Here is a 27,433-nt window from a genome sequence, read left to right as displayed (position 1 = left end):
TAGAATTTTAGAGCGCGAACAACATCCAAATTGTGCAACAAACGTTCCTTCTTTGAAACTGGTTTTGGACACAGAGAAGGTACGATAATCTCCTGGTTAATGTTTTTGTTAGAAACAACTTTTGGAAGAAAACCAGGTTTAGTACGTAAAACCACCTTATCTGCATGGAACACCAGATAAGGAGGAGAACACTGCAGAGCAGATAATTCTGAGACTCTTCTAGCAGAAGAAATCGCAACTAAAAACAAAACTTTCCAAGATAATAACTTAATATCAACGGAATGTAAGGGTTCAAACAGAACCCCCTGAAGAACTGAAAGAACTAAATTGAGACTCCAAGGAGGAGTCAAAGGTTTGTAAACAGGCTTGATTCTAACCAGAGCCTGAACAAAGGCTTGAACATCTGGCACAGCTGCCAGCTTTTTGTGAAGTAATACCTACAAGGCAGAAATCTGTCCCTTCAGGGAACTTGCAGATAATCCTTTTTCCAATCCTTCTTGAAGGAAGGATAGAATCCTAGGAATCTTAACCTTGTCCCAAGGGAATCCTTTAGATTCACACCAACAGATATATTTTTTCCAAATTTTGTGGTAAATCTTTCTAGTCACAGGCTTTCTGGCCTGAACAAGAGTATCGATAACAGAATCTGAGAATCCTCGCTTCGATAAAATCAAGCGTTCAATCTCCAAGCAGTCAGCTGGAGTGAAACCAGATTCGGATGTTCGAACGGACCCTGAACAAGAAGGTCTCGTCTCAAAGGTAGCTTCCAAGGTGGAGCCGATGACATATTCACCAGATCTGCATACCAAGTCCTGCGTGGCCACGCAGGAGCTATCAAGATCACCGACGCCCTCTCCTGCTTGATCCTGGCTATCAGCCTGGGGATGAGAGGAAATGGCGGGAACACATAAGCTAGTTTGAAGGTCCAAGGTGCTACTAGTGCATCCACTAGAGCCGCCTTGGGATCCCTGGATCTGGCCCCGTAGCAAGGAACTTTGAAGTTCTGACGAGAGGCCATCAGATCCATGTCTGGAATGCCCCACAGGTGAGTGACTTGGGTAAAGATTTCCGGATGGAGTTCCCACTCCCCCGGATGCAATGTCTGCCGACTCAGAAAATCCGCTTCCCAATTTTCCACTCCTGGGATGTGGATAGCAGACAGGTGGCAGGAGTGAGACTCCGCCCAAAGAATAATTTTGGTTACTTCTTCCATCGCTAGGGAACTCCTTGTTCCCCCCTGATGGTTGATGTACGCAACAGTCGTCATGTTGTCTGATTGAAACCGTATGAACCTGGTCCTCGCAAGCTGGGGCCAGGCCTGGAGAGCATTGAATATCGCTCTCAGTTCCAGAATATTTATCGGTAGAAGAGATTCTTCCCGAGACCAAAGACCCTGAGCTTTCAGGGATCCCCAGACCGCGCCCCAGCCTATCAGACTGGCGTCGGTCGTGACAATGACCCACTCTGGTCTGTGGAACATCATCCCTTGAGACAGATTGTCCAGGGACAGCCACCAACGGAGTGAGTCTCTGGTTCTCTGATTTACTTGTATCTTCGGAGACAAGTCTGTATAGTCCCCATTCCACTGACTGAGCATGCACAGTTGTAATGGTCTTAGATGAATGCGCGCAAAAGGAACTATGTCCATCGCCGCCACCATCAACCCGATCACTTCCATGCACTGAGCTATGGAAGGAAGAGGAACGGAATGAAGTATCCGACAAGAGTCCAGAAGCTTTGTTTTTCTGGCCTCTGTTAGAAAGATCCTCATTTCTAAGGAGTCTATAATTGTTCCCAAGAAGGGAACCCTTGTTGACGGGGATAGAGAACTCTTTTCCACGTTCACTTTCCAGCCGTGAGATCTGAGAAAGGCCAGGACAATGTCCGTGTGAGCCTTTGCTTGAGGAAGGGACGACGCTTGAATCAGAATGTCGTCCAGGTAAGGTACTACTGCAATGCCCCTTGGTCTTAGCACCGCTAGAAGGGACCCTAGTACCTTTGTGAAAATCCTTGGAGCAGTGGCTAATCCGAAAGGAAGCGCCACGAACTGGTAATGTTTGTCCAGGAATGCAAACCTTAGGAACCGATGATGTTCCTTGTGGATAGGAATATGTAGATACGCATCCTTTAAATCCACCGTGGTCATGAATTGACCTTCCTGGATGGAAGGGAGGATAGTTCGAATGGTTTCCATCTTGAACGATGGGACCTTGAGAAATTTGTTTAAGATCTTGAGATCTAGGATTGGTCTGAACGTTCCCTCTTTTTTGGGAACTATGAACAGATTGGAGTAGAACCCCATCCCTTGTTCTCTTAAAGGAACAGGATGAATCACTCCCATTTTTAACAGGTCTTCTACACAATGTAAGAACGCCTGTCTTTTTATGTGGTCTGAAGACAACTGCGACCTGTGGAACCTCCCCCTTGGGGGAAGTCCCTTGAATTCCAGAAGATAACCCTGGGAGACTATTTCTAGCGCCCAAGGATCCAGAACATCTCTTGCCCAAGCCTGAGCGAAGAGAGAGAGTCTGCCCCCCACCAGATCCGGTCCCGGATCGGGGGCCAATATTTCATGCAGTCTTGGTAGCAGTGGCAGGTTTTTTGGCCTGCTTTCCCTTGTTCCAGCCTTGCATTGGTCTCCAAGCTGGCTTGGCCTGAGAAGAATTACCCTCTTGCTTAGAGGACGTAGCACCTTGGGCTGGTCCGTTTTTACGAAAGGGACGAAAATTAGGTCTATTTTTTGCCTTGAAAGGCCGATCCTGAGGAAGGGCGTGGCCCTTACCCCCAGTGATATCAGAGATAATCTCCTTCAAGTCAGGACCAAACAACGTTTTCCCCTTGAAAGGAATGTTTAGTAGCTTGTTCTTGGAAGACGCATCAGCCGACCAAGATTTCAACCAAAGCGCTCTGCGCGCCACAATAGCAAACCCAGAGTTCTTAGCCGCTAACTTAGCCAATTGCAAAGAGGCGTCTAGAGTGAAAGAATTAGCCAATTTGAGAGCATTGATTCTGTCCATAATCTCCTCATAAGGAGGAGAGTCACTATCGAGCACCTTAAGCAGTTCATCAAACCAGAAATATGCGGCAGTAGTGACAGGGACAATGCATGAAATGGGTTGTAGAAGGTAACCCTGCTGAACAAACATCTTTTTAAGCAAACCTTCTAATTTTTTATCCATAGGATCTTTGAAAGCACAACTATCCTCTATGGGAATAGTGGTGCGTTTGTTTAAAGTAGAAACCGCTCCCTCGACCTTGGGGACTGACTGCCATAAGTCCTTTCTGGGGTCGACCATAGGAAACAATTTTTTAAATATGGGGGGAGGGACGAAAGGAATACCGGGCCTTTCCCATTCTTTATTAACAATGTCCGCCACCCGCTTGGGTATAGGAAAAGCTTCTGGGAGCCCCGGCACCTCTAGGAACTTGTCCATTTTACATAGTTTCTCTGGGATGACTAAATTTTCACAATCATCCAGAGTGGATAATACCTCCTTAAGCAAAATGCGGAGATGTTCCAATTTAAATTTAAATGTAATCACATCAGATTCAGCCTGCTGAGAAATGTTCCCTAAATCAGTAATTTCTCCCTCAGACAAAACCTCCCTGGCCCCCTCAGATTGGGTTAGGGGCCCTTCAGAGATATTAATATCAGCGTCGTCATGCTCTTCAGTAACTAAAACAGAGCAGCCACGCTTACGCTGACAAGGGTTCATTTTGGCTAAAATGTTTTTGACAGAATTATCCATTACAGCCGTTAATTGTTGCATAGTAAGGAGTATTGGCGCGCTAGATGTACTAGGGGCCTCCTGAGTGGGCAAGACTCGTGTAGACGAAGGAGGGAATGATGCAGTACCATGCTTACTCCCCTCACTTGAGGAATCATCTTGGGCATCATTGTCATTATCACATAAATCACATTTATTTAAATGAATAGGAATTCTGGCTTCCCCACATTCAGAACACAGTCTATCTGGTAGTTCAGACATGTTAAACAGGCATAAACTTGATCAGAAAGTACAAAAAACGTTTTAAAATAAAACCGTTACTGTCACTTTAAATTTTAAACTGAACACACTTTATTACTGCAATTGCGAAAAAACATGAAGGAATTGTTCAAAATTCACCAAATTTTCACCACAGCGTCTTAAAGCCTTGAAAATATTGCACACCAATTTTGGAAGCTTTAACCCTTAAAATAACGGAACCGGAGCCGTTTTAAGCTTTAAACCCCTTTACAGTCCCTGGTATCTGCTTTGCTGAGACCCAACCAAACCCAAAGGGGAATACGATACCAAATGACGCCTTCAGAAGTCTTTTATAAGTATCAGAGCTCCTCTCACATGCGACTGCATGCCATGCCTCTCAAAAACAAGTGCGCAACACCGGCGCGAAAATGAGACTCTGCCTATGCTTTGGGAAAGCCCCTAAAGAATAAGGTGTCTAAAACAGTGCCTGCCGATATTATTATATCAAAATACCCAGATAAAATGATTCCTCAAGGCTAAATATGTGTTAATAATCAATCGATTTAGCCCAGAAAAAGTCTACAGTTTAAATAAGCCCTTGTGAAGCCCTTATTTACAATCGTAATAAACATGGCTTACCGGATCCCATAGGGAAAATGACAGCTTCCAGCATTACATCGTCTTGTTAGAATGTGTCATACCTCAAGCAGCAAGGGACTGCAAACTGTTCCCCCAACTGAAGTTAATTGCTCTCAACAGTCCTGTGTGGAACAGCCATGGATTTTAGTTACGGTTGCTAAAATCATTTTCCTCATACAAACAGAATTCTTCATCTCTTTTCTGTTTCTGAGTAAATAGTACGTACCAGCACTATTTGAAAATAACAAACTCTTGATTGAATAATGAAAAACTACAGTTAAACACTAAAAAACTCTAAGCCATCTCCGTGGAGATGTTGCCTGTACAACGGCAAAGAGAATGACTGGGGTAGGCGGAGCCTAGGAGGGATCATGTGACCAGCTTTGCTGGGCTCTTTGCCATTTCCTGTTGGGGAAGAGAATATCCCACAAGTAAGGATGACGCCGTGGACCGGACACACCTATGTTGGAGAAAACAACATATAAAGCAAAATTGATCAAATTCCTTAAATGACAGTTTCAGGAATGGGAAAAAATGCCAATGAACAAGCTTCTAGCAAGCAGAAGCAAATAAACAATGAGACTTAAATAATGTGCCGACAATAATGACGCCCAGATTTTTTAGCGCCAAAAAAGACGCCCACATTATTTGGCGCCTAAATGCTTTAAGCGCCAAAAATGACGCCACATCCGGTGACGCCGACATTTTTGGCGCAAAAACGTCAATAAAATGACGCAACTTCCGGCGACAGGTATGACGCCGGAAATGACAAAGAAATTTTTTTTGCGCCAAAAAAGTCTGCGCCAAGAATGACGCAATAAAATGAAGCATTTTCAGCCCCCGCGAGCCTAACAGCCCACAGGAAAAAAAAAGTCAAATTTTAAGGTAAGAAAAATTGATTATTCAAATGCATTATCCCAAATAATGAAACTGACTGTCTGAAATAAGGAATGTTGAACATCCTGAATCAAGGCAAATAAATGTTTAAACACATATATTTAGAACTTTATATAAAAGTGCCCAACCATAGCTTAGAGTGTCACAAAAATAAGACTTACTTACCCCAGGAGACTCATCTACATGTAGTAGAAAGCCAAACCAGTACTGAAACGAGAATCAGTAGAGGTAATGGTATATATAAGAGTATATTGTCGATCTGAAAAGGGAGGTAAGAGATGAATCTCTACGACCGATAACCGAGAACCTATGAAATAGACCCCGTAGAAGGAGATCATTGAATTCAAATAGGCAATACTCTTCACATCCCTCTGACATTCACTGCACACAGAGGAAAACCGGGCTCCAGCCTGCTGCGAAGCGCATATCAACGAAGAATCTAGCACAAACTTACTTCACCACCTCCATGGGAGGCAAAGTTTGTAAAAACTGATTTGTGGGTGTGGTGAGTGGTGTATTTATAGGCATTTTGAGGTTTGGGAAACTTTGCCCCTCCTGGTAGGAATGTATATCCCATACGTCACTAGCTCATGGACTCTTGCTAATTACATGAAAGAAAACTGATATAAAGGGGCAGTTTGCAGAGGCATACATACAAGGTAATCACAGAGGTAAAAAGAATATTATTATAACTGTGTTGGTTATGCAAAATTGGGGAATGGGTAATAAAGGGATTATCTACCGTTTTAAACAACAAAAATTCTGGTGTTTACTGTCCCTTTAAGTCTTTGGACTTTAAAATAATACATAAGCTATTTTAAATAGTATTGAACTAAGCTTTCTTATTTACAGCCTAGTAATTTACGCAACATGTTTAGACTATTACTTACAATTGTTACCTCTAAAACACTGTTTTACAGTAGTAAGTTTTTTTTATCTATTCAATAGCCCTTTCTAAGCTTAGCATTTAATTCTGTTAGCGTAGCCCTGAATACCTAGAGAAGTGACCCATGACATGATATTCATTTTTTCTTCTTCAGTGCTTACTTTAAAAAGGGACACTGAACCCAAAATTCTTCTTTCTTGATTCAGATAGAAAGATGCTTAAAATTGCATGCTCTAATTTACTCTTATTATCAAATGTTCTTCATTCTCTTGGTATCTTTATTTGAAAAGCAAGAATGTAAGTTTAGATGCCGGCCCATTTTTGGTGAACACACTAAGTTGTTCTTGCTGATTGGTGGATACATTCATCCACCAATAAAAAAGTGCTTTCCATGGTGCTAAACCAAAAAAATAGCTTAGATGCCTTCTTTTTCAAATAAAGAATGCAAGAGAACAAAGAAAAATTGATAATAGGAGTAAAATTAGAAAGTTGCTTAAAATTGCTGCCCTATCTGAATCACAAAAGAAAAAAATTGGGTTCAGTGTCCCTTTAAGCATTCTAAGTTAAATAGGTTTCCTTTGTTAATGTTATAAGTTGTATGCCTGGTATTCTTATCATTCCTTTCCCACAGGTTGCCATACAGAATCCAATGGTTAGCCTCAGTTTTATGCTATAAGATAATGTTTATGACTTAGTTTATTCTTAAATAAATATTCCTATTTACAACTGCACTTAATCTTAGCTTGGTACCACACTTGTAAAGCATAACTAATATGACAGAGCAGCTACTTTAATTTACATCTAAGGCTATGATGACCAGCACTTTACCTTCTTTGGAAGATTCCTAGCAGCCCCAACTCTCCATATATCTTAACTCCAGAATACCCTTTGTCCTAACACCATAATACTTTATAACCAAAAAGCGGGTATCAGTGTTCGATTTCACTATACAGGGAGTGCAGAATTATTAGGCAAGTTGTATTTTTGAGGATTAATTTTATTATTGAACAACAACCATGTTCTCAATGAACCCAAAAAACTCATTAATATCAAAGCTGAATAGTTTTGGAAGTAGTTTTTAGTTTGTTTTTAGTAATAGCTATTTTAGGGGGATATCTGTGTGTGCAGGTGACTATTACTGTGCATAATTATTAGGCAACTTAACAAAAAACAAATATATACTCATTTCAATTATTTATTTTTACCAGTGAAACCAATATAACATCTCAACATTCACAAATATACATTTCTGACATTCAAAAACAAAACAAAAACAAATCAGTGACCAATATAGCCACCTTTCTTTGCAAGGACACTCAAAAGCCTGCCATCCATGGATTCTGTCAGTGTTTTGATCTGTTCACCATCAACATTGCGTACAGCAGCAACCACAGCCTCCCAGACACTGTTCAGAGAGGTGTACTGTTTTCCCTCCTTGTAATTCTCACATTTGATGATGGACCACAAGTTCTCAATGGGGTTCAGATCAGGTGAACAAGGAGGCCATGTCATTAGATTTTCTTCTTTTATACCCTTTCTTGCCAGCCATGCTGTGGAGTACTTGGATGTGATGGAGCATTGTCCTGTATGAAAATCATGTTTTTCTTGAAGGATGCAGACTTCTTCCTGTACCACTGCTTGAAGAAGGTGTCTTCCAGAAACTGGCAATAGGACTGGGAGTTGAGCTTGACTCCATCCTCAACCTGAAAAGGCCCCACAAGCTCATCTTTGATGATACCAGCCCAAACCAGTACTCCACCTCCACCTTGCTGGCGTCTGAGTTGGACTAGAGCTCTCTGCCCTTTACCAATCCAGCCACGGGCCCATCCACCTGGCCCATCAAGACTCACTCTCATTTCATCAGTCCATAAAACCTTAGAAAAATCAGTCTTGACGTTTCAGCTTGTGTGTCTTGTTCAGTGGTGGTCGTCTTTCAGCCTTTCTTACCTTGGCCATGTCTCTGAGTATTGCACACCTTGTGCTTTTGGGCACTCCAGTGATGTTGCAGCTCTGAAATATGGCCAAACTGGTGGCAAGTGGCATCTTGGCAGCTGCACGCTTGACTTTTCTCAGTTCATGGGCAGTTATTTTGCGCCTTGGTTTTTCCACACGCTTTTTGCGACCCTGTTGACTATTTTGAATGAAACGCTTGATTGTTCGATGATCACGCTTCAGAAGCTTTGCAATTTTAAGAGTGCTGCATCCCTCTGCAAGATCTCTCACTATTTTTGACTTTTCTGAGCCTGTCAAGTCCTTCTTTTGACCCATTTTGCCAAAGGAAAGGAAGTTGCCTAATAATTATGCACACCTGATATAGGGTGTTGATGTCATTAGACCATCACCTAATATGCTTAATTGGTAGTAGGCTTTCGAGCCTATACAGCTTGGAGTAAGACAACATGCATAAAGAGGATGATGTGGTCAAAATACTAATTTGCCTAATAATTCTGCACACAGTGTATAATGCTGCTCATATAGTTATTTTAACTCGCCCTAGCGTGTTTACTAGTTTGACAAGGGAGGGTCTATTTCATTGTTGCTTTTAGTCTTAACTATGTACCATTTTGTAACTCCAATATTGGTAATTATATAGCTTACTTGTTCATGAATACATTCCTCCTATTATCCATTACTCTTTGTTCAAGTGGTCCAAAATTGGCCATGTTTTTTCTTGGAGGTTTAAAAAGTGGCTCTATATTACAGTTTCATTCCTGCTACCAGCTATGCTATAGCACTTTGGAGCCCAAAATTGGCTTCTTGTAATAAAGGGACAGTCTAGTCCAAAATAAACTTTCATGATTCAGATAGGGCATGTCATTTTAAACAACTTTCCAATTTACTTTTATCACCAATTTTGCTTTGTTTTCTTGCTAATTCTTTGTTGAAAGCTAAACCTACATAGGCTCATATGCTAATTTCTTAGACCTTGAAGGCCGCCTCTTATATGAATGCATTTTGACAGTTTTTCGACACTATAGGACGTTAGTTCATGTATGTCATATACATCACATTGTGCTCTTGCACGTGGAGTTACCTAGGAGTCAGTTTTAGATAATACAAAACGGGGGAGACAGAATTATAATGAAACAGAAGTCTTATTATAGTATACCTAGGAGTCAGCACTGATTGGCTAAAATGCAAGTGTCAGAAGAACTGAAATAAGGGGGCAGTTTGCAGATGCTTAGATACAAGGTAATCACAGAGATAAAACATATATTACTATAACTGTGTTGGTTATGCCAAACTAGGGAATGGGTAATAAAGGGATTATCTATCTTTTAAAACAATAAACATTCTGGTGTAGACTGTCACTTTAAAGGAGGCTTAAGCATTTACTTACTAAAGAAGAATAAAAAGAGGTACACCATCTGAAACCCAAGACTGGTCTTCTCTTACTAGAGACTACCTTCTGTAAATTAACATCTTCCATAGCACTAGGAGGTCCATAAGTGGCCTCATATACTAGTTAGAAGGTATGCAGTTATATGGGCAAGTGACAGGTATAGATTTCTATAATCTGTTTACAATTAATATTGGCTGTAGATTTTGCAACACATTATCTTTTTTGTATTTTTATAGTGATATGTATTTGTATGCCTTACACTGAACTTCAATAAAAATTAGATTAAAAAAAATAATAAAACAAAAATTAAAAAATGTACCCATATGTAAGAAAACAAAACACACAAGAATGTAAGCAACAGTACACGTTCAGCAGTTTCCTACTGGTAAGCAACAGTACACGTTCAGCAGTTTCCTGCTGGTAAGCAACAGTACACGTTCAGCAGTTTCCTGCTGGTAAGCAACAGTACACGTTCAGCAGTTTCCTGCTGGTAAGCAACAGTACACGTTCAGCAGTGTCCTGCAGGCAAGCAACAGTACACGTTCAGCAGTGTCCTGCAGGCAAGCAACAGTACACGTTCAGCAGTGTCCTGCTGGTAAGCAACAGTACACGTTCAGCAGTGTCCTGCTGGTAAGCAACAGTACACGTTCAGCAGTGTCCTGCTGGTAAGCAACAGTACACGTTCAGCAGTGTCCTGCTGGTAAGCAACAGTACACGTTCAGCAGTGTCCTGCTGGTAAGCAACAGTACACGTTCAGCAGTGTCCTGCTGGTAAGCAACAGTACACGTTCAGCAGTGTCCTGCTGGTAAGCAACAGTACACGTTCAGCAGTTTCCTGCAGGCAAGCAACAGTACACGTTCAGCAGTGTCCTGCTGGCAAGCAACAGTACACGTTCAGCAGTGTCCTGCTGGCAAGCAACAGTACACGTTCAGCAGTGTCCTGCTGGTAAGCAACAGTACACGTTCAGCAGTGTCCTGCTGGTAAGCAACAGTACACGTTCAGCAGTGTCCTGCTGGTAAGCAACAGTACACGTTCAGCAGTGTCCTGCTGGTAAGCAACAGTACACGTTCAGCAGTGTCCTGCTGGTAAGCAACAGTACACGTTCAGCAGTGTCCTGCTGGTAAGCAACAGTACATGTTCAGCAGTGTCCTGCTGGTAAGCAACAGTACACGTTCAGCGGTGTCCTGCTGGTAAGCAACAGTACATGTTCAGCAGTGTCCTGCTGGTAAGCAACAGTACATGTTCAGCAGTGTCCTGCTGGTAAGCAACAGTACATGTTCAGCAGTGTCCTGCTGGTAAGCAACAGTACATGTTCAGCGGTGTCCTGCTGGTAAGCAACAGTACATGTTCAGCAGTGTCCTGCTGGTAAGCAACAGTACATGTTCAGCAGTGTCCTGGATGGTAACGTTTGCACTGGGTGCAAATATAAAAGCAGATCCACTGGAAATAGCTAGGGCTTTTCTTGATCATTGGGTTAAATAAATAAGATCCTCTCATACTGAGGTGCCAGCAGTCTACATGCGATTTGATTTAGTCAGAGGATATAATGGATAGTTAAAAGAGAAGTTCTAGTACCTGCAATAATTGGGACTGAGGAATGCTGCCATTTGATTGTTGACACCAAGTCACCATCTGTTCTGGAAAGAAGTTCTGAAACATAAATAAAGGAACACTCAAAACTAGATGCAATGGATTAAATCTCTGGCCACAAATATACAAAAAAGACATGCTTTGAGAGAAAGACCATTTTAATTGCTAATGGTAACAATATTAAAGATGATTATATTTTTAGCATTTTAGTTAAAGAGAAATGCATTCAAAAATATATTCTTAAAGTCAGATAGTACTCAATGCATTTAAAAATTCATATATATATATTTACAATAATGGATGTTTCTAAAGAAAAGAAAAAAAATCTAAGGCCTAGATTTGGAGTTTGGCGGTAGCCGTGAAAACCAGCGTTAGAGGCTCCTAACGCTGGTTTTAGGCTACCTCCGGTATTTGGAGTCACTCAAAAAAGGGTCTAACGCTCACTTTTCAGCTGCGACTTTTCCATACCACAGATCCCCTTACGTCAATTGCGTATCCTATCTTTTCAATGGGATTTTTCTAACTCCGGTATTTAGAGTCGTGGCTGAAGTGAGCGTTAGAAATCTAACGACAAAACTCCAGCCGCAGAAAAAAGTCAGTAGTTAAGAGCTTTCTGGGCTAACGCCGGTTCATAAAGTTCTTAACTACTGTACTCTAAAGTACACTAACACCCATAAACTACCTATGTACCCCTAAACCGAGGTCCCCCCACATCGCCGCCACTTGATTACATTTTTTAACCCCTAATCTGCCGACCGCCACCTACGTTATACTTATGTACCCCTAATCTGCTGCCCCTAACACCGCCGACCCCTATATTATATTTATTAACCCCTAACCTGCCCCCCACAACGTCGCAGCCAGCTACCTACAATAATTAACCCCTAATCTGCTGACCGCAAAGAGCCGTCACCTACATTATAGCTATGTACCCCTAATCTGCTGCCCCTAACACCGCCGACCCCTATATTATATTTATTAACCCCTAATCTGCCCCCCACAACGTCGCCTCCACCTGCCTACACTTATTAACCCCTAATCTGCCGAGCGGACCGCACCGCTATCATAATAAAGTTATTAACCCCTAATCCGCCTCACTAACCCTATAATAAATAGTATTAACCCCTAATCTGCCCTCCCTAACATCGCCGACACCTAACTTCAAACATTAACCCCTAATCTGCCGACTGGAGCTCACCGCTATTCTAATAAATGTATTAACCCCTAAAGCTAAGTCTAACCCTAACACCCCCTTAACTTAAATATAATTTAAATCTAACGAAATAAATTAACTCTTATTAAATAAATTATTCCTATTTAAAGCTAAATACTTACCTGTAAAATAAATCCTAACCTAAGTTACAATTAAACCTAACACTATACTATCATTAAATTAATTAAATAAAATACCTACAATTACCTACAATTAAACCTAACACTACACTATCAATACATTAATTAAATACAATACCTAAAAATAACTACAATGAAATAAACTAACTAAAGTACAAAAAATAAAAAAGAACTAAGTTACAAAAAATAAAAAAATATTTACAAACATAAGAAAAATCTTACAACAATTTTAAACTAATTACACCTACTCTAAGCCCCCTAATAAAATAACAAAGCCCCCCAAAATAAAAAATGCCCTACCCTATTCTAAATTACTAAAGTTCAAAGCTCTTTTACCTTACCAGCCCTGAACAGGGCCCTTTGCGGGGCATGCCCCAAAGAATTCAGCTCTTTTGCCTGTAAAAAAAAAACATAATTTATGTAAGAACTTACCTGATAAATTAATTTCTTTCATATTAGCAAGAGTCCATGAGCTAGTGACGTATGGGATATACATTCCTACCAGAAGGGGCAAAGTTTCCCAAACCTCAAAATGCCTATAAATACACCCCTCACCACACCCACAAATCAGTTTAACAAATAGCCAAGAAGTGGGGTGATAAGAAAAAAGTGCGAAGCATAAATATAAGGAATTGGAATAATTGTGCTTTATACAAAAAAATCATAACCACCACAAAAAAGGGTGGGCCTCATGGACTCTTGCTAATATGAAAGAAATGAATTTATCAGGTAAGTTCTTACATAAATTATGTTTTCTTTCATGTAATTAGCAAGAGTCCATGAGCTAGTGACGTATGGGATAATGACTACCCAAGATGTGGATCTTCCACGCAAGAGTCACTAGAGAGGGAGGGATAAAATAAAGACAGCCAATTCCGCTGAAAATAATCCACACCCAAACAAAGTTTAAAACTTATAAACTGATTTGTGGGTGTGGTGAGGGGTGTATTTATAGGCATTTTGAGGTTTGGGAAACTTTGCCCCTCCTGGTAGGAATGTATATCCCATACGTCACTAGCTCATGGACTCTTGCTAATTACATGAAAGAAAAACATACAATACCACCCCCCCAACATTACAACCCACCACCCACATACCCCTAATCTAACCCAAACCCCCCTTAAATAAACCTAACACTAAGCCCCTGAAGATCTTCCTACCTTGTCTTCACCTCACCGGGTATCACACCGATCCGTCCTGGCTCCGATATCTTCATCCAACCCAAGAGGGGGCTAGACATCCATCATCCGATGGCTGAAGAAGTCCAGAAGAGGGTCCAAAGTCTTCATCCTATCCGGGAAGAGTAGATCCGGACCGGCAACCATCTTCTTCCAAGCGGCATCTTCTATCTTCATCCGATGAGGACCGGCTCCATCCTGAAGACCTCCACCGCGGACCCATCTTCATCCGGCAACGTCCAACTGAAGAATGACGGTTCCTTTAAATGACGTCATCCAAGATGGCGTCCCTTGAATTCCGATTGGCTGATAGGATTCTATCAGCCAATCGGAATTAAGGTAGGAATATTCTGATTGGCTGATGGAATCAGCCAATCAGAATCAAGTTCAATCCGATTGGCTGATTGGATCAGCCAATCGGATTGAACTTGATTCTGATTGGCTGATTCCATCAGCCAATCAGAATATTCCTACCTTAATTCCGATTGGCTGATAGAATCCTATCAGCCAATCGGAATTCGAGGGACGCCATCTTGGATGACGTCATTTAAAGGAACCGTCATTCGTCGTTCAGTCGTCGGCCAGGATGGATGTTCCGCGTCGGAGGTCTTCAGGATGCTGCGCTCCGCTCCGGATGGATGACTATAGAAGATCCCGCTTGGATGAAGACTTCAATCGGATGGAAGACCTCTTCTGCACTGCTTGGATGAAGACTTCTACCGGATGGAGGACCTCTTCTTGCTCCGTTTGGATGAAGAATTTGGCTCGGCTGGGTGAAGACGACTCAAGGTAGGGAGATCTTCAGGGGCTTAGTGTTAGGTTTATTTAAGGGGGGTTTGGGTTAGATTAGGGGTATGCGGGTGGTGGGTTGTAATGTTGGGGGGGGGGGTATTGTATGTTTTTTTTTTACAGGCAAAAGAGCTTAACTTCTTGGGGCATGCCCGCAAAGGGCCCTGTTCAGGGCTGGTAAGGTAAAAGAGCTCTGAACTTTAGTAATTTAGAATAGGGTAGGGCATTTTTTTATTTTGGGGGTCTTTGTTATTTTATTAGGGGGCTTAGAGTAGGTGTAATTAGTTTAAAATTGTTGTAATATATTTCTAATGTTTGTAAATATTTTTTTATTTTTTGTAACTTAGTTTATTTAATTGTATTTATTTGTAGGAATTGTATTTAATTTATTTATTGATAGTGTAGTGTTAGGTTTAATTGTAACTTAGGTTAGGATTTATTTTACAGGTAAATTTGTAATTATTTTAACTATTTTAGCTATTAAATAGTTCTTAACTATTTAATAGCTATTGTACCTGGTTAAAATAAATACAAAGTTACCTGTAAAATAAATATTAATCCTAAAATAGCTATAATATAAATATAATTTATATTGTAGCTATATTAGGATTTATTTTACAGGTAAGTATTTAGCTTTAAATAGGAATAATTTATTTAATAAGAGTTAATTAATTTCGTTAGATTAAAATTATATTTAATTTAGGGGGGTGTTAGTGTTATGGTTAGACTTAGCTTTAGGGGTTAATACATTTATTAGAATAGCGGTGAGCTGCAGTCGGCAGATTAGGGGTTAATAATTGAAGTTAGGTGTCGGCGATGTTAGGGAGGGCAGATTAGGGGTTAATACTATTTATGATAGGGTTAGTGAGGCGGATTAGGGGTTAATAACTTTATAATAATAGCGGTGCGGTCCGGTCGGCAGATTAGGGGCTAATAAGTGTAGGCAGGTGGAGGCGACGTTGTGGGGGGCAGATTAGGGGTTAATAAATATAATATAGGGGGTTGGCGATGTTAGGGCAGCAGATCAGGGGTACATAGGGATAATGTAAGTAGCGGCGGTTTACGGAGCGGCAGATTAGGGGTTAATAATAATATGCAGGGGTCAGCGATAGCGGGGACGGCAGATTAGGGGTTAATAAGTGTAAGGTTAGGGGTGTTTAGACTCGGGGTACATGTTACGGTGTTAGGTGCAGACGTAGGAAGTGTTTCCCCATAGCAAACAATGGGGCTGCGTTAGGAGCTGAACGCGGCTTTTTTGCAGGTGTTAGGTTTTTTTTCAGCTCAAACAGCCCCATTGTTTCCTATGGGGGAATCATGCACGAGCACGTTTTTGAGGCTGGCCGCTTGCGTAAGCAACTCTGGTATCGAGAGTTGAAGTTGCGTTAAATATGCTCTACGCTCCTTTTTTGGAGCCTAACGCTGACATTATATGGACTCTCAATACCAGAGTTATTTTTATGGTGCGGCCAGAAAAAAGCCGGCGTTAGCTACGCGGGTCCTTACCGACAAAACTCTAAATCTAGCCGTAATATTTTTAGTTTAATGTCTCATAATCTATTTCAATATGTAACTGATATATGGACTGAACTTAATAGTTTACGTATTAAACATATTATAAGCCATGAACTAATAAGTAAAGACATTTTTACACACACAGCAGGTATCCAGCATTTACTGTAGCCATCCAATTGGCAATCAGTGTAGGAACTAAAATAAGTTCCTAATAGGTTTATGGAAATGAATTTAGAAAGATCAATAGCATAAGTTCCCAGGTAAAAGACTAATATATAATCCCCATAGCAGCTAATAACCAAGATTATGAGAGCGTGGGAAAGGTTTTAAATAATATTTTACAAACACAATGTGGCTAAGAAGATTCTTTTTTAGAAAATGTTGAGCTACATCTCTGCTACACATAACATGAGATACCTTTTAGCTTGAAGAACTAGAAGAACTATATGGTACATTTTTAGAATAAAGCATTTAACAATTTGTACAATTAAGGTAGACTAATAAAAATACTGTATTTTAAAAAGCATTGCAGTTTAATTTTTTCACGTTGCTTTTTATTTCAAGTCTGATCCATGCAAGCAATTGATCAACACATGTTCACATGCTAGAAGCAGCAGATCTTTACTAGTGTTTATAATCTTACATACCACAGGATTCTTGAAAAATTCATATTTTGCATAATTCTTTCTGAACAGAAATTTGCTCTCGCTTGACATCATTGACTGAACTTGTGCTACTATTTCATGGTCTTCGAGGCATCTCTCTGTATCAAAAAAAAGAAGAACACAATTATAAGTTAAAAGGACAGTCTACCATAGAATTGTTATTGTTTTAAAAGATAGATAATCCCTTTATTACCCATTCCCCAGTTTTGCATAACCAACACTGTTATATTAATGTACTTTTTACCTCTGTGATTACCTTGTATCTAGGAACCTTCTTCCAGCCCCCTGATCACATGACTGACTGTTTATTATCTATTGTCTTAAAACAATTAAGCATTGTTTTGTGCTAAATCGTAAATAACCCCCTGTGCTTGAACACAGTGTTATCTATATGGCCCATGTGTACTTTGTCTCTTTCTGTTGAAAAGAGATTTAAAAAGCATGTGATAAGAGGCAGCCCTTAAAGGCTTAGAAATAAGCATATGAGCCTACCTATGTTTAGTTTAAACTAAGAATACCAAGAGAAAAAAGCTAATTTGATGATAAAAGTAAATTGGAAAGTTGATTAAAATTACAAGTCCTATCTGAATAATGAAAGTTTAATTTAAACTAGACTGTCTCTTTAATGCTATTTTATAAAAAAAATGGCTATGTTGACAATAATTGTATTTCAGTAGCATTGCAAAATACAAAGGGGCCTATTTATTAAAGGTCTTGCGGATCAGTTGCGCAAAACCTCGCTGAATGCGGAGAGCAATACGCTCTCCGCATTTAACATTGCACCAGCAGCTCACAAAAGCTGCTGGTGCAACGCCGCCCCCTGCAGACTCACGGCCAATCGGCCACCAGCAGGGAGGTGTCAATCAATCTGATCGTACTCTATTGGGTTGATTTCCGGCGATTCCTATCCGCCTCATCAGAGCAGACTGACAGGGTTATGGAGCAGCGGTCTTTAGACCGCTGCTTCATAACTGGTGTTGCTGGCGAGTCTGAACACTCGCCAGAAACACGGGCCCACAAGCTCTGTTCGGAGCTTGATAAATGGGCCCCATAGTCTTAACCTTGATATGAACATGGTGTCCCTCTAGTGCTGAAATAAAGAATTACAGCCAATTCTTTAAATCTGTGTATAGAAAACCAAAAGGTATAATCTTTTTTTTTCTTTCTAAAATATGTATTTTCTTAGTATGTGTAAGTAATTCTTATGTGTATGGGGGGGGGATAACTTGGTCTGATCTTTTTTTCTGCATTCCCTGTACATTTAAAAGGACACTCAATTCAAAATTATACTTTCATGATTTAGACAGAGCATGCAGCTTTAAGCAACTTTCCAATTTACTTCCATTAACAAAATGTGCACAGTATTTTTATACGTACACTTTGAGTCACCAGCTCCTAACTGATCATGTGCTATAATTCACAGAATATATGTATTTGTGATTGACTGATGGCTGTCACGTGATACAGGAGGAGTGGAAATGTTGAATGTTTGGAGAAAATCTTTAGCCCCACGCATATGGCATCAGTTTTTCCATTTTAGATAAACTTTAGGAGCATGTACCAAAGGTAATCATCTGTCACTAATTATGGACAGCCATGGCTTTCAGAGGTGGCTTGCCGCCTCATTCACTTTGGATGGGAGGTAAGACAAACACTTGAATAATGTTTATTGGGCTCGGACCCTGGCTCAAGAGACGGACTTCTCAATGCCATATGTTAAGACATATTTGAGGGTCGTTTTTCTTCAATTGTTAGCCTCTATTCTTAGGGATAGGTTATACCCATGCCAACCTTCTGTATGGAAAACAAAACTTTCTGATTATTTGTTGTATACGGTTATATGTTCTGTTGTAATTATGACACTGATGATAATAAAAATAATTTCAACTAGAATTGATGATTAATTTAAAGCAGGGCTTATTCAATTTGAGGACTTTAGAGGAAAAAATAATTGATATTAAATAGTAAGCCCCCTGATTATTGTTCTGTAGTACAGGCTAATCAAACTCTGTATTCTAAAGCAGATATTTAAAAATAAAATAGCCACTCAACTTTATCAAATACTAATTTCCTTACAAACGAATTATTAGCCTTTAACAGGAAAAACAGCGCTGAATTCTATAGCTATGCATGCTGTATCTGATAGTCACATTAGCAGCTAGCTCTGTTAAGTTAATACTAACACTATATATTAAAGATAAGTATATTGTGAGGGAAGCTCACGGGTGGTAACCATGACAGGTCGTGACATTTATGTTGTATATTGCTCTACTGCATTTGTTCCAAGGTGCATTTAATCTCTCGCTCCAAAATTCTGGGACTTTATATGGAGGCCTTGTGTGGAGTAGGTGGTGGCCACAACTTGAACCCCCTGGCAGTATCATGATCATTGTGAAGCTTGCTAAAGAACAGTGAAATCTCTCTAAACACTGCATGTTAGGACTCTAAAGATAGATTTGTGTGCTATGGGGCATAACTAAGCAATGCTACTAGAAGCAGTGCCCTGTTTATTGGACTTACGTTTTTTGCACCTTACTGTTTACTTGTTAACAGCATGGTGTCAGGATATCTGTAAATGTTATTAAATAATATATATATATACATATATATATATATATATATACATACATATATATATATATATATATATATATATATATATATATATACACACACACACACACATATATATATATATATATATATACACACACCAAATAATTCATTTATTTGTGAAGCTGTTTGTATCACAACCCCCCTTTTTATTAGTCAAGGACTTCTAAAGAAGACGTTTGTCCCAAACTATAAGAGATAATGAGATCACTTCAAAAGACCTTTTGATCACAGCCTGGAAATGTGTAATAAAAGAAGAGAGCCTAGAAGTCTCAATCAAGGGACAAATTTCAGGAAAAGTGACTATTCACGCTTCGGTGCAAATTGGTACATGTCGAGTTTCCAACACACAAACCCCAGAGGTTGAAGCTCCAAATGCCCTTGATAATATGGGGAAGTTAAAAGCATCACAATTGAGATTTTAAAATACAACTTGTGTCTAATTTAAAGTTATGGTCTACCTCAGAATTGTATAAATGTGTATTTATGGATCTGAGAGAAAATGCCTAGCAATGGCATGTTGGATAAGTATTTGCTGAATTTAATAAGTAGCTATGTAGTCAATTTAAAAATGTGTAACCAATTTGTTTACAAATAAAATGTTCTTTGTTTTTCCAGGAGTCTAATAAATATGACAGGGAGAACCTGATATGAAGATGAGATTTCTAAATAAGATACTATAAAGATTAACATGTAAATGCATCATAGATTTTGAACCCGTCTTAAATACTGTTGAGACATGTATAAATAAATAATTACAAATGCTCATCTATATATGATATAAAATGGTGACTAGGAAATGAACTATATACCAGTATATCAAATGAACTGATATACAAAATAAGTCAGATAAACACATTTTATTGATTCTTACTACTAGTCCACTCATAAAAATTCAACTTTAAAGGCATCCTCTAAAATATTATAGGTGGTATACCGTGTTTGGTATGAAAATACTCAGGATAAATAGTATGAGCTAATGCCATATATGTTGAACATATAATTTATTAATGCTGGAAATTATAGGTGTGTTTAATGAACACATTGAAGAGTATCTGTATTTTCTGTGGCACTTTGATGGTGAAACAGTTTCTGTGTCTGCTGCCCCCTAGTGGACTAAAACTGGAATGACAGCCAAACGAATTGACTGTTGAGGCCCATGCATTCCCAGTGAACCAATGAGAGGTTTAGCTCCGATGGGCCTATCAGAGACAAGCTTCGGTGGGGCGTATCCAAAAGGTTCACCAATGATTAGAATAAAAAATGTGGGATTTATCACGTGATATATTTTCTTGCACTGGAATAGAAAAACATAATTTATGTAAGAACTTACCTGATAAAATAATTTCTTTCATATTGGCAAGAGTCCATGAGCTAGTGACGTATGGGATATACAATCCTACCAGGAGGGGCAAAGTTTCCCAGACCTCAAAATTCCTATAAATACACCCCTCACCACACCCACAATTCATTTTAACGAATAGCCAAGTAGTGGGGTGATAAAATAAGGAGTAAAAAAGCAAACAAAAAGAGGAACTGGAATTAAAATTGTGCTTTTATACAAAAATCATAACCACCATAAAAAAAGGATGGGCCCCATGGACTCTTGCTAATATGAAAGAAATTAATTTATCAGGTAAGTTCTTACATAAATTATGTTTTCTTTCATGTAATTGGCAAGAGTCCATGAGCTAGTGTCGTATGGGATAGAAATATCCAAGATGTGGGAGACCACAGAAGAGTCACTAGAAAGGGAGGGATAAAATAAAAACAGCTATTTCCGCTGAAAAAAATAAATCCACAAAAAAAGTCTTATAAATGTCACAAATTTCAAGAAAAAAACTTAAATCATAAGCAGAAGAATCAAACTGAGACAGCTGCCTGAAGAACTTTTCTACCAAAGACTGCTTTAGAAGAAGCAAATACATCAGAATGGTAAAATTTAGTAAATGTATGCAAAGAGGACCACGTTGCTGCTTTGCAAATCTGATCAACCGAAGCTTCATTCTTAAAAGCCCAAGAAGTGGCGACTGATCTAGTAGAATAAGCTGTAATTCTCTGAGGCGGAGACTTTCACACCTCTAAATAAGCCTTGTGAATCAAAAGCTTTAACCAAAGATGCCAAAGAAATGGCAGAGGATTTCTGACCTTTCCTAGGATCAGAAAAAAACAACAAATAGACTAGAAGTCTTCCTGAAATCTTTAGTAGCTTCGACATAATATTTTAAAGCTCTTACAACATCCAAAGAATGTAAAGATCTTTCAAGAGCATTCTTGGGATTAGGACACAAGGAAGGAACAACAATTTCCCCACTAATGTTGTTAGAATTCACAACCTTAGGAAGAAATTTAAACGAAGTCCGCAAAACAGCCTTATCCTGATGGAAAATCAGAAAGAGAGACTCACAAGAGAGAGCAGACAATTCAGAAACTCTTCTAGCTGAAGAGATAGCCAAAAGAAACAACACTTTCCAAGAAAGTAGTTTAATGTCCAAAGAATGCATAGGCTCAAAAAAAGGAGCCTGCAAAGCCTTCAAAACCAAATTAAGACTCCAAGGAGGAGAGATTGATTTAACAACAGGCTTGATACGAACCAAAGCCTGAACAAAACAGTGAATATCAGGAAGTTTAGCAGTCTTTCTATGAAATAAAACAGAAAGAGCAGAGATCTTTCCCTTCAAGGTACTTGCAGACAAACCTTTATCCAAACCATCCTGAAGAGACTGTAAAATTCTTGGAATCCTAAAAGAATGCCAAGAGAATTTATGAGAAAAACACCATGAAATATAGGTTTTCCAAACCCGATAATAAATCTTCCTTGAAACAGACTTATGAGCCTGTAGCATAGTATTAATCACTGAGTCATTTTCCATACCTTCAAATTTAGCAATTTGAGATCCTGATGGAAAAAACATAATTTATGTAAGAACTTACCTGATAAATTAATTTCTTTCATATTAGCAAGAGTCCATGAGCTAGTGACGTATGGGATATACATTCCTACCAGGAGGGGCAAAGTTTCCCAAACCTTAAAATGCCTATAAATACACCCCTCACCACACCCACAATTCAGTTTAACGAATAGCCAAGAAGTGGGGTGATAAGAAAAAAGTGCGAAAGCATATAAAATAAGGAATTGGAATAATTGTGCTTTATACAAAAAAATCATAACCACCACAAAAAAGGGCGGGCCTCATGGACTCTTGCTAATATGAAAGAAATGAATTTATCAGGTAAGTTCTTACATAAATTATGTTTTCTTTCATGTAATTAGCAAGAGTCCATGAGCTAGTGACGTATGGGATAATGACTACCCAAGATGTGGACCTTTCCACACAAGAGTCACTAGAGAGGGAGGGATAAAATAAAGACAGCCAATTCCTGCTGAAAATAATCCACACCCAGAATAAAATTTTAATGAAAAAACATAAGCAGAAGATTCAAACTGAAACCACTGCCTGAAGTACGTTTCTACCAAAAACTGCTTCAGAAGAAGAAAACACATCAAAATGGTAGAATTTAGTAAAAGTATGCAAAGAGGACCAAGTTGCTGTTTTGCAAATCTGATCAACCGAAGCTTCATTCTTAAACGCCCAGGAAGTAGAAACTGACCTAGTAGAATGAGCTGTAATCCTTTGAGGCGGAGTGTTACCCGACTCAACATAGGCATGATGAAATAAAGATTTCAACCAAGATGCCAAAGAAATGGCAGAAGCTTTCTGGTCTTTTCTAGAACCGGAAAAGATGACAAATAGACTAGAAGTCTTTCGGAAAGACTTAGTAGCTTCAACATAATAATACAAAGTTCTAACAGCATCCAAAAAATGCAATGATTTCTCCTTAGAATTCATAGGATTAGGACATAATGAAGGAACCACAATTTCTCTACTAATGTTGTTAGAATTCACAACCTTAGGTAAAAAATTCAAAAGAAGTTCGCAGCACCGCCTCATCCTGATGCAAAATCAGAAAAGGAGACTCACAAAAAAGAGTAGATAATTCAGAGACTATTCTGGCAGAAGAGATGGCCAAAAGAAACAAAACTTTCCAAGAAAGTAATATAACGACCAAAGAATGCATGGGTTCAAAAGGAGAAGCTTGAAGAGCCCCCAGAACCAAATTCAAACTCCAAAGAGGAGAAATTGACTTAATGACAGGTTTTATACGAACCAAAGCTTGTACAAAACAATGAATATCAGGAAGATTAGCAATCCTTCTATGAAAAAGAACAGAAAGAGCATAGATTTGTCTTTCAAGAAACTTGCGGACAAACCTTTATCTAAACCATCCTGAAGAAATATAAGTCTTCCAGACTCTATAATATATCTCTCTAGATACAGATTTACGAGCCTGTCACATAGTATCAATCACAGAGTCAGAGAAACCTCTTTGACCAAGAATCAAGCGTTCAAACTCCACACCTTAAAATTAAGGTTTTGAGATCCTGATGGAAAAAAGAACCTTGAGACAGAAAGACTGATCTTAACGGAAGAGTCCACAGCTGGCAAGAGGCCATCCGGACAAGATCCGCATACCAAAACCTGTGAGGCCATGCTGGAGCTACCAGCACGAGCATTCCTTTAGAATATCAAGAATACCCTTGGAAGAAGAACTAGAGGCGGAAAGATATAGGCAGGATGACACTTGTAAGGAAGAGATAATGCATCCACTGCCTCCGCCCGAGGATCCCTGGATCCGGACAGATACCAGGGAAGTTTCTTGTTTAGATGAGAAGCCATCAGATCTATTTCTGAGAGTTCCCACATTTGAACAATCTGAGGAAATACCTCTGGGTGAAGACCATTCGCCCAGGTGCAACGTTTGGCGACTGAGATAATCCGCTTTCCAATTGTCCATACCTGGGATATGAACCGCAGAGATTAGACAGGAGCTGGATTCCGCCCAAACCAAAATTCGAGATACTTCTTTCATAGCCAGAGGACTGTGAGTCCCACCTTGATGATTGATGTATGCCACAGTTGTGACATTGTCTATCTGAAAACAAATGAACAACCCTCTCTTCAGAAGAGGCCAAGACTGAAGAGCTCTGAAATTGCACAGAGTTCCAAATATTGATCGGAAATCTCACCTCCTGAGATTCCCAAACCCCTTGTGCCGTCAGATACCCCCACACAGCTCCCCAACCTGTAAGACTTGCATCTGTTGAGATTATAGTCCAGGTCGGAAGAACAAAGAAGCCCCCTGAACTAAACGATGGTGATCTGCCCACCATGTCAGAGAGTGTCGTATAATCGGTTTAAAGATATTAATTGAGATATCTTTGAGTAATCCCTGCACCATTGGTTCAGCATACAGAGCTGAAGAGGTCGCATGTGAAAACGAGCAAAGGAGATCGCATTTGATGCGGCAGTCCTAAGACCTAAAATTTCCATGCATAAGGCTACCAAAGGGAATGATTGTGACTGAAGGTTTTGACAAGCTGATATCAATGTTAAACTTCTCTTGTCTGACAAGGACAGAGTCATAGACACTGAATCTATTCTAGAAACCTAAAAAGGTTACCCTTGTCTGAGGAATCAATGAACTGATTGGTAAATTGATCCTCCAACTATGAACTTGAAGAAACAACACAAGTCGATTCGTATGAGATTCTTCGAAAATGAGAAGACTGAGCAAGTACCCAGATATTGTCCAATAAGGAAATACCAAAAAACCCTGTTCTCTGATTACAGAAAGAAGGGCACCGAGAACCTTTGAAAAAAATTCTTGGAACTGAGGCTAGGCCAAACGGTAGAGCCACAAAACTGGTAATGCTTGTCTAAAAAGAGAATCTCAGACACAAAAAGTGATCTGGATGAATCGGAATATGTAGATACACATCCTGTAAATCTATTGTAGACATATAATGCCCTTGCTAAACAAAAACAGAATTTATGTTTACCTGATAAATTACTTTCTCCAAAGGTGTGTCCGGTCCACGGCGTCATCCTTACTTGTGGGATATTCTCTTCCCCAACAGGAAATGGCAAAGAGCCCAGCAAAGCTGGTCACATGATCCCTCCTAGGCTCCGCCTACCCCAGTCATTCGACCGACGTTAAGGAGGAATATTTGCATAGGAGAAACCATATGGTACCGTGGTGACTGCAGTTAAAGAAAATAAATTATCAGACCTGATTAAAAAACCAGGGCGGGCCGTGGACCGGACACACCCTTGGAGAAAGTAATTTATCAGGTAAACATAAATTCTGTTTTCTCCAACATAGGTGTGTCCGGTCCACGGCGTCATCCTTACTTGTGGGAACCAATACCAAAGCTTTAGGACACGGATGAAGGGAGGGAGCAAATCAGGTCACCTAAATGGAAGGCACCACGGCTTGCAAAACCTTTCTCCCAAAAATAGCCTCAGAAGAAGCAAAAGTATCAAACTTGTAAAATTTGGTAAAAGTGTGCAGTGAAGACCAAGTCGCTGCCCTACATATCTGATCCACAGAAGCCTCGTTCTTGAAGGCCCATGTGGAAGCCACAGCCCTAGTGGAATGAGCTGTGATTCTTTCGGGAGGCTGCCGTCCGGCAGTCTCGTAAGCCAATCTGATGATGCTTTTAATCCAAAAAGAGAGAGAGGTAGAAGTTGAACACTAAAAAACTCTAAGCCATCTCCGTGGAGATGTTGCCTGTACAACGGCAAAGAGAATGACTGGGGTAGGCGGAGCCTAGGAGGGATCATGTGACCAGCTTTGCTGGGCTCTTTGCCATTTCCTGTTGGGGAAGAGAATATCCCACAAGTAAGGATGACGCCGTGGACCGGACACACCTATGTTGGAGAAAGGCAGGACAGTCCTACAGTAACCATCTTGAATGTTGGTATCCTTACATAACGATTCAATATTGATAGATCCGAAACTGGTCTGAAGGAATTGACCTTCTTTAGTACAATGAAGAGATAAAATAAAACCCCAGCCCCTGTTCCAGAACTGGAACTGGCATAATTACTCCAGCCAACTCTAAATCTGAAACATATTTCAGAAATGCTGAGCCTTTGCTGTGTTAACTGGGACACGGGAAAGAAAAAAATCTCTTAGCAGGAGGCCTTAACTGAAGCCAATTCTGTACCTTTCTGAAACAATGTTCTGAAACCAGAAATTGAGAACGGAATTGATCAAAATTTCTTTGAAGAAGACGTAATCTGCCTCATACCAGCTGAGCTGGAATAAGGTCCGCACCTTCATGGGTACTTAGGAGCTGGCTATAGGTTTTCTAAAAGGCTTGGATATATTCCAAACTGGAAATAGTTTCCAAACTGATACCGCTCCTGAGAATGAAGGATCAGGCTCTTGTTCCTTATTGTGAGGAAAGGAACGAAATGATCATTAGACCTAAATTTACCTTAGATTTTTTATCCTTTGGTAAAAAAGTTCCCTTCCTTCCAGAAACAGTTGAAATAATAATGTATTACCCTGGAAGAAAGGGAAAGCAAAGTTGACTTAGAAGACATATCAGTATTCCAAGTTTAATCCATAAAGCTTTTCTAGCTAAAATAGCTAGAGACATATACCTGACATCAACTCTAATGATATCAAAAGATGGTATCACCAATAAAATTATTAGCATGTTATAGAATAATAATAATGCTATAAAATTATGATCTGTTACTTGTTGCGCTAAAGCTTCTAACCAAAAGTTGAAGCTGCAGCAACATCCGCTAAAAATATAGCAAGTCTAAGAAGATTACCTGAACATAAGTAAGCTTTTCTTAGAAAGGATTCAATTTTTCCTATCTAAAGGATCCTTAAATGAATTACTATCTGCCGTAGGAATAGTAGCACATTTAGCAGGAGTAGAGACAGCCCCATAACCTTAGGGATTTTGTCCCAAAAAAACTCTAATCTGTCAGATGGCACAGGATATAATTGCTTAAACGTTTAGAAGGAGAAAAAGAATTACCCAAATTATTCCATTCCCTGGAAATTACTTCAGAAATAGCATCAGGGAGATTAAACACTTCTGGAATAACTACAGGAGATTTAAAAACCTTATTTAA

At 39.6% G+C, this 27,433-nt stretch overlaps 1 protein-coding gene across 1 annotated transcript in view; it reads right to left on the bottom strand.

Moving 5' to 3' along the window:
- Nucleotides 1–27,433, bottom strand: part of GRB10 (growth factor receptor bound protein 10) — a 647,881-nt gene that overhangs the window by 239,506 nt on the left and 380,942 nt on the right. The window contains exons 5-6 of the mRNA XM_053714305.1: nucleotides 16,803–16,918; nucleotides 11,309–11,383 (exon numbers count right to left, since the gene is read on the bottom strand). Of these exons, the coding sequence (XP_053570280.1) occupies nucleotides 11,309–11,383; nucleotides 16,803–16,918 (191 nt within the window). The remainder of the gene's footprint in view (nucleotides 1–11,308; nucleotides 11,384–16,802; nucleotides 16,919–27,433) is intronic.

The sequence above is a fragment of the Bombina bombina genome, chromosome 5 (genome assembly GCF_027579735.1).
Source record: "Bombina bombina isolate aBomBom1 chromosome 5, aBomBom1.pri, whole genome shotgun sequence".
Lineage (NCBI taxonomy): Eukaryota > Metazoa > Chordata > Amphibia > Anura > Bombinatoridae > Bombina > Bombina bombina.
This window is presented reverse-complemented; position numbering and strand designations above follow the sequence as displayed.